This window comes from Bufo bufo, chromosome 4 (assembly GCF_905171765.1).
Source record: "Bufo bufo chromosome 4, aBufBuf1.1, whole genome shotgun sequence".
NCBI lineage: Eukaryota > Metazoa > Chordata > Amphibia > Anura > Bufonidae > Bufo > Bufo bufo.
The window spans coordinates 285,368,077-285,383,342 of record NC_053392.1 but is presented as its reverse complement, the minus strand read 5'-3'; the positions used below and the strand labels follow the sequence as shown (position 1 = coordinate 285,383,342).

Here is a 15,266-nt window from a genome sequence, read left to right as displayed (position 1 = left end):
GGAAACTCCGAGGACCCGGGTCCCCATTTTGGCGGAGGGGGTAGTTGTTTCTGCTCTATATTCCGATTTGGAGGCCGAGGTCCAGGCTGCCCAGACTGAGACACCTGCCCGTTGTCCTTCTGGGAAGTTGTTCGTGCCTCCTGAGCTACGTCACAAACTCTTTAAGGAGCATCATGATACGGTTCTTGCTGGTCACCCCGGGAGTAGAGCCACGGTAGATCTCATTGCTCGGAGATTTTGGTGGCCGGCTCTTCGTAAGTCGGTGGAGGGTTTTGTGGCTGCTTGTGAGACATGCGCTCGAGCTAAGGTCCCTCGTTCACGGCCTTCAGGTTCCCTTCTCCCGTTACCCATTCCTTCCCGTCCTTGGACACACCTGTCCATGGACTTTATCACGGATCTTCCTCGTTCCTCGGGGAAGTCGGTGATCCTGGTGGTGGTGGACCGTTTTAGCAAGATGGCTCATTTCGTACCTTTCCCTGGTTTACCCAATGCTAAAACGTTGGCGCAAGCTTTTGTCGACCATATTGTTAAATTGCACGGCATTCCCTCTGATATTGTTTCCGATAGAGGCACGCAGTTTGTGTCCAGGTTCTGGAAGGCTTTCTGTTCTCGCCTGGGGGTTCGGCTGTCCTTCTCTTCTGCTTTTCATCCGCAGTCGAATGGTCAGACTGAGCGCCTCAATCAGAATCTGGAGACATATTTGCGCTGTTTTGTGGCAGAGAACCAGGAGGATTGGTGTTCATTTCTCCCTCTTGCTGAGTTTGCTCTGAACAACCGTCGTCAGGAATCTTCTGATAAGTCACCATTCTTTGGTGGATATGGGTTCCATCCGCAGTTTGGGACATTCTCGGGAGGGGCTCTTTCTGGTTTACCTGAGGAGGAGAGATTTTCCTCGTCTTTGTCTACCATTTGGCAAAAGATTCAGAGTAATCTTAAAAAAATGAGTGAGAAGTATAAGCGTGTGGCTGATAAGAGACGTGTGCCTGGTCCGGACCTGAATGTGGGTGATCTGGTGTGGTTGTCTACTAGAAACATTAAGTTGAAGGTTCCCTCCTGGAAATTGGGTCCCAAGTTTATTGGGCCTTATAAAATCTTGTCAGTCATCAATCCTGTTGCCTTCCGTCTTGATCTTCCACGGGTTTGGAAGATACATAATGTATTTCCCAGATCTCTCTTAAAACCATATGTCCAGCCCACGGTACCCTCCTCTTTGCCTCCTCCTCCGATTTTGGTTGATGGCAATCTGGAGTTTGAGGTTTCCAGAATTGTGGACTCTCGCATTGTCCGCGGTTCTCTTCAGTACCTCGTTCATTGGAAGGGTTATGGTCCTGAGGAGAGGATGTGGGTTCCGGTGTCGGACATTAAAGCCACTCGCCTCATCAGGGCATTTCATAGGGCTCATCCTGAGAAGGTGGGTCCTGGGTGTCCGGAGTCCACCCGTAGAGGGGGGGTACTGTCACTACCAGAGCTTTGGGACGTTCTCACAGCTCTGTTTCTCCACCCCTGTGATGATGTCACTACTAGAGCTGGGAGGAGTTCTCACTGCTCTGTTTACTTTTGGTTTCTTTCACCACAGCTGTTCTTCATGTGTTTGATTTCCCTCTCTTTATATCACCCCTCCTCCTATGATAGGATGTGGATTATAGTTCTCACTTCAGTTGTAGCTCTTGCTTTAGTTTCTTCACTTGTAGCTATCAGTTCACTGGACCTGTGTTCTGCTGCAGCTAGCACTCCGGATATTGCCAGCCTGTCCTTGGATCCGTCTTCTCTGCTCAACACTCTACTCTACTCAATTTTATAGAACAGGGGAATCATCTCTTTGTTCTCTACTTGGGAAATGTTGCCTATTATGGTGTACTGTGGATCACAGCTTTAGGGGACATTATGAATGACAGCTATAGTGAACAAGGTGATTGATACCAATGGGAGGCACTTTAGTATACTCTGGGCAATAATTTAAAATTTCAGACAAGCCCTAAAATGGCTTAAATTTTAAAAAATAAATAAACTAAAAAAACATTATATTCATCCCTTTTTTGTATCTCTGGTTTGGTTCTCCTGCCACTGTTTGTTTACAAACAGCAACGGTGATGTGTTGGGATACGGTATGTGACTGCTGCAGCTAACCACAGTCGGTAGGCCACTGAGAACAGTGACCTCTTCATAACTCGTATCTAAAACGTCGGTCTTAATAAATGTGCCCCTATGTCTTATGGGTCAATATTCTGGGTGTGGCTCAGTCAGTGTATTAGTTAGCTGGAATAAAGCACAAGCATCCTGCAGTCTGGCTCTTGTGATCTGTGTCCTACTGTGTCCATACACTACTTATTGGTTTATTGGAACACTGTAGCTGTCACTATAGCTGACTCTTATGAGGGCACTCTGCCGGTCTCTTGTGCGGGAACTTTGAATATGCTTCATGAGGCACCATGACTGTCACAGATATCAGACAACTACAGCTGACTCTGCCAATCTTCGATGAGGAAAAAGGGAAGGCATGCACCCACAATCATATGTCACTACCAGAGCTTTGGGACGTTCTCACAGCTCTGTTTCTCCACCCCTGTGATGATGTCACTACTAGAGCTGGGAGGAGTTCTCACTACTCTGTTTACTTTTGGTTTCTTTCACCACAGCTGTTCTTCATGTGTTTTATTTCCCTCTCTTTATATCACCCCTCCTCCTATGATAGGATGTGGATTATAGTTCTCACTTCAGTTGTAGCTCTTGCTTTAGTTTCTTCACTTGTAGCTATCAGTTCACTGGACCTGTGTTCTGCTGCAGCTAGCACTCCGGATATTGCCAGCCTGTCCTTGGATCCGTCTTCTCTGCGGCTACAACACCTTCAGCTAAGTCTGCAGACATTGTTGTATTCCTGTTTGTTTTCTGACTGGATCTGAGGTGGCCATGGTTCCCTCCATATACTGAGTAGGGCACTGGTGGCCGTGCCCCTTCCACTATTGTAGGGGTTACAGTGGTCATTAGTCTTAGGCACGTGGGCATGCCTCGTTCCGCCATTTGGATCCGGGCATGTGCTTTAGCAGAATAGGGAAAGCGTTGAGGGTCGGACAGGGGTCACCCTTTATCCTCCCTGGGTCCAGTCAGTTGCTCTGTACTGTGAATTACTATTGTTGCTCACATACAGCCGTGACATCATATTTGTGGTTCATTTTGCTTTTTTATATTTTTCCCAGATCAGATCCTCTGCTAAAAACTGGTCTTGGTAGTGTAAAAAAAATATAGTTACAAACAAGTTACAAAATCAACAATGTAAAATAATGTTTTATGTGTGTGTAAAATGACACATAAAAAATGACCTGGCTAAAAATTATGTGAACCCCCCTCCCCCGGATGCATTTGAAGCCCCCATTATTCGGTAGGCTGATTTCCTATTATTTACACAATTAAACGTACAGCTAAAGCTTTAAGATAATATGTCAACAAGTTTTGAACAAAAAGTCTCACAAAATTTTACTTTGCTGAGCTTTGTGGGACAGATGGTGGTCATAAAGGGTTAAAATAGTAGTCAAGACTTCACATTATAAATTACAGATACAGTGTGCAAACAACATGTTGAACATTTCTTGGTGAAGTTGCCTAATTGATCTTCCTCTAAATAGAGCTCAAAGGTGTTAACAACACTTGCAGGTTGGGAAGGACGACATTTGGGATATCCTTGTGAGGCATGAATTTGGATTCTCCACAAAAAAACAATTTTCCACTGACCTATAAAAAGCTGATTTCTCATAAACATCAATGGCAAGGCTGCAGCAATCGGGCATGAGCCATAAAACTAACATTTTTAAGACCATGATAAAGAATATTAGCTGCCATGACTGCAAAAATGTTTATCAATGTCCGTAAGCAATGCTAATCACAAAAAGGTTTTCTTTCATCACAAACTAAGAACAACATGTATCCTCAGTATTCACAGATGACTTATTGCATAGTAGATTCCAAGTGGTATTTGGATTGAATAAACCGTGTTAAAATGTTCTAGTCACAATGAATGTTACTAGGAAACATTAGAAGGGTGATTCATAGACAATGTTCATGACGCTGTAGTAGTAACATTTTATGGTTATTTTCCAGCATTACTGTTCCCACATGAGTCGCCTTTGAAAAGCCTTTGAAAATCCTCCAAAATGCTTGATTACTTAGGAGCAGCAAGAATGTATTCTTAACACTATTCAGACAAGTCATTACCGAGTGAGTTGTTTTTTCCCCTAGTCACCATTTTTATAAGTAGTGTTTTCAATTTAAATGTTATTTTTTGTGCTGAAACTATTATAAAATTGCATCATTGGAGAAAATCTCACATAAATAGTGCTATTATGATTTACTCATCATGGTATGAAGCAGATTACTTCATAGCGTTTTGAAGATCTTAAGTAGAGGAATCCCCTGTTCTCCACGTGGGATTGTTTTAACTATGACCTAAGAGTTATGAATGATACGATTTCGATTTGGTAAATACATGCAAAGGCAATGGCCTACATTACTAATGTGAATGCACCTACATTTTGGCATAAGCATACATGTTTAGAGAAAGTCCAAAAAGAAGATGCTGGGTGTGGCTTTGTGGGAAGGGGTGTGGCCTACAATGCAATATTTTATTTGCATTACAATTCTGGTATAACATTCTGTCTCAATGTTAAGCCTACCCATATTTGGTATAAAGCTCTACATTATTTATTTATCTAGCCTCAATCACTATGATAAATCTGGTTCGTGTCTACACAGTCTAAATGTATGCCCTCTACAGGCTTAATAGGGGTATTTACTGTGTCAATGCATTATAAAAGTTTTCTGGTTTATTTGCATTGATAAGAATGGCACTCCACCTGAGTCCAAGGAAAATATTTCTGAGCTACTGAATGCCAGGTATATGCTGTGTTGGATATAGAGCATGTTACATACGATTCTGGTAACTTTCTTTATTACAGTGAAAAACTATTGCACAATTGTCTACTGAGTGTTTGGCATTAGAGCCCATTGACACGACTGTATCCGATTTTGCAGATTGCAAATTTTGGAACCGCAAAAAACAGATACCCGCCATGAGCGTTACGCATTTTGCAGATCGAAGTGTTCTTCCCTATGATAGAAATGCCTATTCTTGTCTGCAAAAATAGTCTTTTTTTTTTTTTGCAGGGCCATGGAAGTGAGGATGCGGACAGCACATGGTGTTGAATGGGTCCGCATCCGATCCCAAAAATGGAAACGGATGCAGACAGAAAAATACGGTCATGTGAATGGGCCCTTATACACATGGAACCTTAGTAAAAATGGCACATTTTTTCTGTCACTGTAACAATATTATCCACGTTAAAATTAATTACCTCATTAAATTCACCTGTTGCATCACAAAATGTCAATGAGAATGAAATGCTGCAATCAAAATAAATTGCAGAACAGATAGAAAAATTGGTTTAGGCTCCATGCACACGACTGTATATGTTATGAGGTTCGCAAATCATTGATTCACAAAATATGGACGCAGTCTGTGGTGCATTTGCAATTTTTGCGGACTCATCGATTTTAATGGGTCTGTGGTCCACATTTTGCAGACGAATATAGGACATGTCTTTGCTGAATGGACATACAGATGCGGAAAGCACATGGATGATCTGTGTGTTTTCCACATCCGTATTTCCATTCGGCAAAAATATATACTATGTCCACGGACCCATTGAAAACAATGAGTCCACAAATTAAATCCAGACAGCACTCAGATCGCATCTTTATTTTGTGGATCTGCAATTTGTGAACCGTAAAACGGATACGGCCATGTCCATGGGGCCTTAAATGTATAAGGCCCCTTTCACATGAGTGAGAATTCCGTGCGGGTGCAATGCGTGAGGTGAACCCATTTTACCCGCACTGAATCCGGACCCATTCACTTCAATGGGGCTGTTCAGATGAGCGGTGATTTTCACGCATCACTTGTGCGTTGCGTGAAAATCGCAGCATGTTCTATATTCTGCGTTTTTCACGCAACACAGGCCCCATAGAAATGAATGGGTCTGCGTGAAAATCGCAAGCATCCGCAGCTGTAACCAACACCTCCTATCTCATCTCATTGATTGGACTCCAGTTGGCTGACACCTCACTCCAATTAGCTCTTGGAGATGTCATTAGTCTAGGGGTTCACATACTTTTTCCACCTGCACTGTGAATGTTTACATGGTGTGTTCAATAAAAACAGGGTAACATTTAATTCTTTGTGTGTTATTAGTTTAAGCAGACTGTGATTGTCTATTGTTGTGACTTAGATGAAGATCAGATCACATTTTAAGACCAATTTGTGCAGAAATCCATATCATTCCAAAGAGTTCACATACTTTTTCTTGAAACTGTATATGGATTGGGTCATTTATAAGATTGTGGATTGTGTATTTGTAGCAGGGGTTGCTCCAAATTAGGATTCATGTGGTCCTGTTCTTCTATGCCATTGCATACAGTATCTGCAAAAACAGTGATATCTAAGGCATACCAGGAGGACCCTGCATGGGTCATTCATTCTCAGAGTGACGAGTCTGTTCTCATCAAGGTTTGGGACCAGAGTAAGAGATACCAACCCATAATACCACCTGTTAACTCTTCAGCCCTGTTGGGTATCAGTTATGCCAGGTTTTCTACTGCGGTGCTACTGACAGTATTTTATTTGTTGGTTCCTGGATGCTTCACCATATGGAGCATATATGACTTTCAATATCAAATCACTGATAGTTGATTGACAACCTTCTCTATACAAACACACTACAAGTGTTTTATCACAACACTCTTAAAGGCACACTAATGATGTTTGTGATAGATTTAAAAGGAATCTGTCATGAGATTTTAGCCCTATAAGCTATACATATGCTCATGTCCGTACAAATAACATGAATCCTAACCTGGCCTTATTAAACCTGCTTGTGGCTCTATTAGCCCAAAAAACAGGTTTTTATAACAGGTCAGTCGCCGACCTAAGGTGCCCAAGGGGACGTCAGTTAATACAGGGTGCCCGGCCGTCTGGTGCCCAGCGCCTCCTTCTTAGTCTTAATCGCCGCCCTCCTCACCTCAGCGCCGCCTCCGCCAGATCCGGCGCCTGCGCACTATGCTCAGCCTGATGCGCTGCGGACTCCTGGCAGCGGCTTCATTGAGCGAAGTGCGCATGCGCACCAGGCATTCATGGGGCATTGGGCAACATTTAGGAAGTTGGCTATAATTACAGAAGTGTGAAGAGACATTAAATCAAGCCATGGATGTCCTAAACATCGAAAGTATTAGGGAAGGAAAATCTAAACAAATTGCATAATCTCTCTGTTTGATCATTAGGGTCAAAGAGATAAGGAAGTCTATCCTACAGCAGAAGGCCTTTAAAAGTTTAGAAACAAGTCAAATCCAGTATTTTCTGGAATCTTTTGAAATCCATGTGTTCAATGGACAAGGAAATATTTGGAAATTGGAAGTTGTAAGACAGGAAACCTATAGCCAACAGGTTTAATGATTCAGTGCTGTATACCATTCTGGATCAGTTTTACAGTAAATATTCACCATGAACACCTGAGACGAGTTATGGAACTTGTTGCGGGAAAGTCTGTTAATGGAATAAAAGTGATGTCCAGAGCTTACATACAGTATATAGGGTATACAAGATTAGCCCTCTGATCTTTGCACTGACCTTCATGATCAGTAAAGAGGCAAACATTGTAAAGAAAGAAAATGGCACTGATAGAGAACATTCAGAAACAGCGATAGCTAAATATATTTATGCTGCAATGAGAGGATTACCATATTTGACGTAATAAATTGGCTTTTTAAATGAGTTACATTTATTAGGAAAAGAAGAAAATTTATATGTTATTCCTGTTTCTGAGCATTGTTCCTAATAAATAGATGCTTGTTTCTTAAATTATATAGCAAGATCAAATAGATCTGGAAACGAATGGATGGAGAAAGTTGACTGAAGTTTTTAGAGGGGAAAAGTAAAGAAGTAAGAATGAAGGATCCATTTTTGTTTCATGAAATCTGATGTATACACTTGTTTTTCTAGATAAGTGAAGCATTCATGCGGGCAGCAGCGGGCTCTAATTAAACTGAGACCAACTGAACAGTGCAGTCTCATTGGTTTAATTAGAGTCTGCTGTGCCATGTGGTCGTACCCTTAGGCTACATTCACATGACTGTATGAATGAGTTTGCATCCGTTCCGCAATTTTGCGGAATAGGTGCGGGCCCATTCATTTCTATGGGGCCGCAAAAGATGCGGACAACACACTGTGTGCTGTCCACATCCGTTGCTCCATGCCACAGCCCCGCAAAAAAAAAAACCAACATGTCCTATTCTTGTCCGCAATTGCGGACAAGAGTAGGCATTTTCTCTGACAGCCGCGGCATGTGCGTTCCGCAATTTGCGGAATGAACATGGGCCGGTGTCCGTGTTTGGCGGATCCGCAAAACACCACATTCGTGTGAATGGAGCCTAATTGAAAAAAGTTTTTACAACAGTAAGATGTGAAGATTGAAAATGGTTGCTTGCAACTAGAACTCTTTGCACACAGTATTGAGCCTTGAATGCTGTGATTTATTTAGGCAATACTCACACGTGACATTTCGGTCAGGAAGACCTTTTTCAAACAAACATTGCATTACATCAGCTGATCACAAAGTATTCCCATAGCAATTATGTTTAATCTGTGGGGAAACCTGGCAACAAGTGTTCAGATTCTAAGCAATACCATCATAGGACAAGTGAAGCATTACACAGTGCCCATTCACACGAATGGCCTGTCTATGGCAGGATAGGACAGGTCCTCCAGTGCAAGAGGCACTCTTTGTAAATCTCTTTCAACTCTGGTTAAGGGCTCATTCACTAGACTAGGCATGCTCAACCTGCGGCCCTCCAGCTGTTGCAAAACTGCAACTCCCAGCATACCTGAACAGCCTACAGCTATCAGACTACAGCAGGGCATTGTGGGAGTTGTAGTTTTACAACAGCTGGAGGGCCACAGGTTGAGCATCCCTGCACTAGACCATAGGCTGTCCATGCTCATATTGCGGACTGCATTGACTTGAATGGATCAGCAATCTGTAAGGTATGATCGGAAGCCCATGGAAGCACTATGAAGTGCTTCCTGGGGCTTTTGGGTCCATGCCTCCCCACCGCAAAACATAGGACATATCCTATCTTTTGCCAAATATTTTGGATCACGGATCCATTCAAGTGAATGAGCCCTAAGAGATAAGGATCGAGAACGGGGCACCGTCTATTAAAGTGGTTGTCACTCTTCAGCAAGTGGCATTTATCATGTAGATAACGTTAATACAAGCCATTTGCTAATATTTTGTGATTATCCAAATTACTTCCGTTGCTTGCTGGATTCATTTTTCCATCACATTATACATTTCTCGTTTCCATGGTTACAACCACCCTGTAATCCAGAAGCAATAGCACACTATAGGAAAAAGTGCTGGCCTCTCTGGTGGCCGAGACCATGGGAGCGCACATACGGTGGAGTTTTTTCCTATAGTTTGCAAGCACGGCCACCATTGCTGGATTGCAGGGTGGTCATAACCATGGAAACGAGCAGTGTATAATGTAATGGAAAAATGAATCAAGCCAGTAAAGGAAGCAATATGGATAATAACAATACATTAGTAAGTGCCTTGTATTAACTTTCTCTACATAATAAATGCCATATGCTGAAGTGAGTCAGAATTCCCTAAAAGGGAATATGAAAATAGGTTTTTGGATAACACTTTAAAGAGATCAGATTAAATAAAAAAAATTATTTATTTATATAAAGTATTCTATAATGAACTTACCAAGAGTCCAGGATATTCAATAAGAGCTGACATTATAAAAGCAGTCAATGTAACTGGACTATATTCGCCACCTTGCAGTTGAGTGTTTATTATTCTACCAGGTTCCCAAAATTCTCCATTTTTCTTCTGATGTATCAAAAGCCATGTAAGAGTATTATGAAGAACCACAGGGTCAACGAGTATAAATGGTCGGGCTTTTAAAAAACAGCGCAGGACAAAGGCAGACAACCTAAAAGACAGAAGAACAATGACGAGAATGTATTGTGATATGCCAGTTTTCTAATGTAGAAAAGATACATATTTTGTCACAACAAGGACTGTGGTGATATCCATACCACATTTACAAAAAGTGGGCAGCTATGTGTAGGAGGGGGCAGGCAGGACCTCTGCTGTACCCCAGAGCATGGGGGTATCTGCAAATTTAATTATGCTATATAATGCAATATAATGTCATCATGATACGTATTGCACCCAGAATATTCCGGTATGGATAACACAACCAGGGTTACCAACCCTGGCTCAGTCTTTGAAGGAGGTTAGGTGTGGACTGGCTCCACCTCTAGCTCTAAGGGAGGGATAGAAAGAATTTGAAAGAGAGAGAAAGCAGTAGTCACAAAAAAGCTACAGAAGGATGAAAGGAGTAAAGACCTAGAATCTGCATGGCCAAGCATTGGAGTTAGTAAAGTAACCTGCTACCAGAAGCTGTGAAGACTTTGCTGAAGTGAGGGAAACTGTTAAAACACCCTTCACACCTGGACATATCCTGGCCCGTCATACTGCTAAAACCCTGTATCCGTCAGAAGACATTACAGCCACTATAGAAAGGGTATGATTGGCCACCATTGATTCTGCAGGAAGAGACAGGACAGATAAAGAGGAAGAGGGCCATAGTTCCCACCAGGCCTAAATTCTTACATTGTTATCTGGGAAGAATTGCTCATAGCAACCAATCAGATTCCACCTTTCATTTTCCGTATGAGCTGTCAAAAATTAATAGTGGAATCTGATTGGTTGCTATGGGTAACTAAGCCAGTTCTACTTTACACCAGTTTGATAAATGACCCCATCATTCTTTTGTTATACTTTCAGAGAGAAAATATAATTAGATTTGCCTGAAGGGAACTGCAAAATATTAGGATTTTTAAAAATCCAAGTTTTTGAGCAAATTCAGGAGGAATTCATGATTGATAGAATTGAGTTGCCCATCTCTAGTATGTATATCTACCTCTTGTGCTTCACAAATCAATTTTAACCATTTTTTTCCACTAGGTTTTTAGTGGTAGCCTCAAACCAATCAATCAGTGCTTTTTCATAATAAGATTTTCCCCTCAAATTTTCAGTACTTTTTTTTATAATAAAATGTTGTATCTATTTCCTTGCTTGTGATTCATAGATTAATTTTCCCCTTTTTTATCCACTACATTGTTGGTGGTAGCCTCAAACAGTTAAATCCCTGCTTTTTCATAATAACATTTGTATCTATTGCTGTGCTTGCATCCCACATAATGCTTCTATGAAAAAGAGACATGCATGCTAGTCTCCTTTCCAAAAGGATAGGTAAAGGATTTTTTACACAGAAAGAGGAAAGAAAAACTGTCTCATACCATGAACCCAGCTCTTTCTGTATAACTTCCCTTTAAAAGAGATTAGCAAACATAAATTTGTTTGGCTGCCTGAGATGCCTTAGGTGGGGTACTATTTCTCTTCGGACGAAGGCACGCCGAAACACGAGTCGGGGTAACGCCATCCCAGGCACTCAGGTCCTATCATCAATAGGTGAGTCTCTCGTTTTTATACACTGTGCAGACTTTCAGTTTATATTTAGGACACCAGGTCACACTATATCCCTGGTGATTTGGACGGTATATATCCCAGCCAAAGGTACTTTACACCATAAAGTGTCTTATATGAGGACTTTTGCATTGTGGGCAGTATTGCCATTTGTTGTCCTTTTTATGTCATTTACTATCGAGGGCTCACCTTTACAATTTATTATGATGTATTGTAATTGATGAATCTTTGATTGTATATACATCTACTTGGATTTAGTGATCTGTATGTTGCCGGGATGGTGTTTTTCTCTGTTCCCTACTCTCCTTTTTAATGGTATTATACACATTATTTATTATGTAACAATAAAGTACTTTTTCATAAATTGGATGTTTATGAGCTTTAGCTTTTCTAATTTTTTGCCTCTTATTTAATGAGCTCTTCCAAGTTATATGTATATTGGGTAGTCCCTATATATAGCAGCAATACTTTAGTGGTGACTTTTTTGGCAGGGACACCCATGGTTGAATTTATTTTTTATATACCAACAGAGGTGGACTGGGGATTTAAAGTGGCCCTGGAAAAAAGAAAACTAAAAGTTTGCCTCAAATTGTAGGTGAGTCTAAATTGACAGAAGGTGGGGCAATATAAGTAGGCAGGGACAACACAAGTTACAAGTATGCAGGGAAAACAGAAGTAGGCAGGACCCGAAATTTAGCACAAAATTCTGACTTAGCATAACTAAATACCACAGTGAAGCATACAATACTGCCCTATCACCATACTGAGGATGGGGATACAACAGAATTCAGGAGGGCACCTGCAGCTGCTGGCCAGGTGCACAAGTACATGATGTTCCTAGCATTAACAATGAGAGCATCAGATCGTTATGTACTTGGCCAGCGGCTGTGAGGAGAACCCTGTAGGGTATATGGCCTGTACACCCCTGTATACCAAGTTTCAGGGCAATTGGCCTGTACACCCCTGTATACCAAGTTTCAGGGCAATTGGCAAATATTTGATTCGGGGTAGAATCAATTCATACCTGAATCAAACTTTTTCAAAAATTCTGCGACTTGGACCCAAAAAAGAATTTTAAAAAAATGTGCTTATCTCTACTTAGGACCCCTTATTAATGATTGCAGAGGTCCCAGTGTCAGGGCCTCTAATAATTAGGCATTTATTGTGCATCCTTTACATAGGTGATACGTGTGAATAGTAGAATAACCTTTTAATTAACCCCTTAGTGACCAGCCTGTTTTGGGTCTAATTAACCTTTATAGCTCTTGCATTCCAAGAACTATAACTTTTTAATGTTTTCATCAATGTAGCTATATGAGGGTTTTTGGGGGGGGCTATACAGAGCTGTATTTTTGGGGTATACAAAACTTACTGATTAACTTTTTCTGGAAGGAAGGTAGTTTTTAAGTGATACATTTTGCGGCGTTCATTATTTGGCATAAATAACACGATAGCTTTATTCTCTGGGTCGGTATGATTACAGCTATATCAAATAGATATACGGTATATATTTATTTTTACATTTTAACACTTTTGCACTATAAAAGCCCTTTAAAAAAATGTTTTTGCATCGCTGCATTCCAAGGCCCATAACTTTTTTCTTTCTATGGACGTGTGTGAGGGCTTGTAGTTCTCATTGTTACTATTTTGTGGACATAGCAGTTTTTGATCACTGTTTTGCTTTTTTTGTGGCAAAAAAAACTGCAATTCTGCCGTATATATATATTTTTTATGACATTGATAATTGAGTAATGTGGGTCGTTACGGACACAGTGATAATTTTGTGGAGGGGATTTTTTTTTTACATGTTTTCCATTGAAAAGCACTTGATATACATGTACATGATGTACATGTAATTACACCTGCTTGCTGCTATAATGTCGTCAGCGAGCAGGTTAACAGTGAAGAGATTGCAGCGCTTGTAGGAGCTCTGCATTCTCTTCAAACAGCAGATCGGCAGGGGAGTTGTCTTTCCGCTGATCTGATATTGATGACCTACCCTGATGATAGGTCATCAATATAAAAAACTGGACAACCCCTTTGACTTGGAGAATTTCATTATTTGATAAAACTTTTTTTAACTTTTATTTTTACAATTTATTAGTCCCACAAGGGACTTTGACAATGGATCTTCTGATCTCATATGCAGTACAGTGTATTATACTGTAAGTATGATTCTGACAGGCACCATCATGCTATACCTCTGATGCAGCCTAATAGGGCATGCACTGCAGGCAGACCTGGGGGCTTTCATTAGGACCCTGCCATGCTAAAATATCAGCAGCCTGTGAACTAATTCGCAGAGGTGCTAATGCCTGATAGAAGGTGCCTCCTTTTAAACCACTTAGGTCCCTATTGGCTGCAGCATCTGAGGGCATAAATGTCCTGAATCGGTGCTTCCGCTAATCTGTGTCAGTAGAGCAGGAGCCCAGCTCTTATGTAAGATCTGCGTTTCTGGTCTGTGATGCTCAGGAGACCTATTCAGCGCTTAGACTGGGCTGTCGTAAAAAGGTGGTGACCTAGCCTAAGGTCCATTAGTGACCATTGGGCTTTCCTGATTTTATGCGCTTTGAGATATTTCCTGTGAAGCAGGAAAATGTGAGGCTCAAAAAATTATTCTATTAAATATTATTATGTTTTTGATTATCTTAAGTTCTTAGATATTCAGATAATTACTAATATACCAGGTACTTCCTGCAGGATCATCATTTCCAAAGGCACTAAAAGACCCATCTTCTCTTTGATAGATAAGTTCTCTCTGGTAACCTAAACAGTAAGAAAGTGTGTTATTCATAGAACTGAAACATTTAAAGACTCTTTATAACACAACAAATTTGTCAAAGTCTGTCCATCAAGATACATTTATGATATAGCATATCTTAATGTACATGTATAACAAAATAACCCCTGATGAAGCTATAGTAACAGTGACATACATATGTGAGGACTACAGGTCCATGAGTAATGTGCAGGAAGGTAAATCGTCTTTTAGTATATTTATTTTCCTTTTTACATGGAAACAGGTCTTTGTACTGCAATATATTGTCACATGCTGTTTGTACACAGCGATGTTATTCAAGGGTTATTTACAGGGAATGATTCATAAATGACCTATTGTTAAAATCAAATTTTATGTTAAACATCTTTTTAAGAATTTTGGAGGATGTAATTTTTCATTTTAAATTTCTATATAAAAAAATAATAATTTTAAAATCCGTCATTTTTAGACTGGTCACTAAAAGGTATATAAATATGCTTAATCACCAGTCCGCAAAAAACTGCTGCAGGTCCGAGGAGTGTTGTGGGGTAGTTTACACTTTTAAAGAATGTGCATAAAGGTTCGGACCGCGCGTATCATAAATATACGGTGTAAAACTTGGTCACTAAGCCTGATAATATGCTAACAATTCCTGCTCTGTAGCAATCACCTTTCAGCAATCACCTCATTATCATCACAGTGAAAGGTAACACCTATATACAGTTGAAAGAAAAAGTATGTGAACCCTTTGGAATGATATGGATTTCTGCACAAATTGGTCATAAAATGTGATCTGATCTTCATCTAAGTCACAACAATAGACAATCACAGTCTGCTTAAACTAATAACACACAAAGAATTAAGTGTTACCATGTATTTATTGAACACACCATGTAAACATTCAC

General features: G+C 40.6%; 1 protein-coding gene across 1 annotated transcript in view; it reads right to left on the bottom strand.

The window, feature by feature from the left end:
* CD109 (CD109 molecule) overlaps positions 1-15,266 on the bottom strand; it is a 284,990-nt gene that overhangs the window by 64,947 nt on the left and 204,777 nt on the right. Inside the window, exons 25-26 of the mRNA XM_040430041.1 lie at positions 14,288-14,369; positions 9,813-10,041 (exon numbers count right to left, since the gene is read on the bottom strand). Of these exons, the coding sequence (XP_040285975.1) occupies positions 9,813-10,041; positions 14,288-14,369 (311 nt within the window). The remainder of the gene's footprint in view (positions 1-9,812; positions 10,042-14,287; positions 14,370-15,266) is intronic.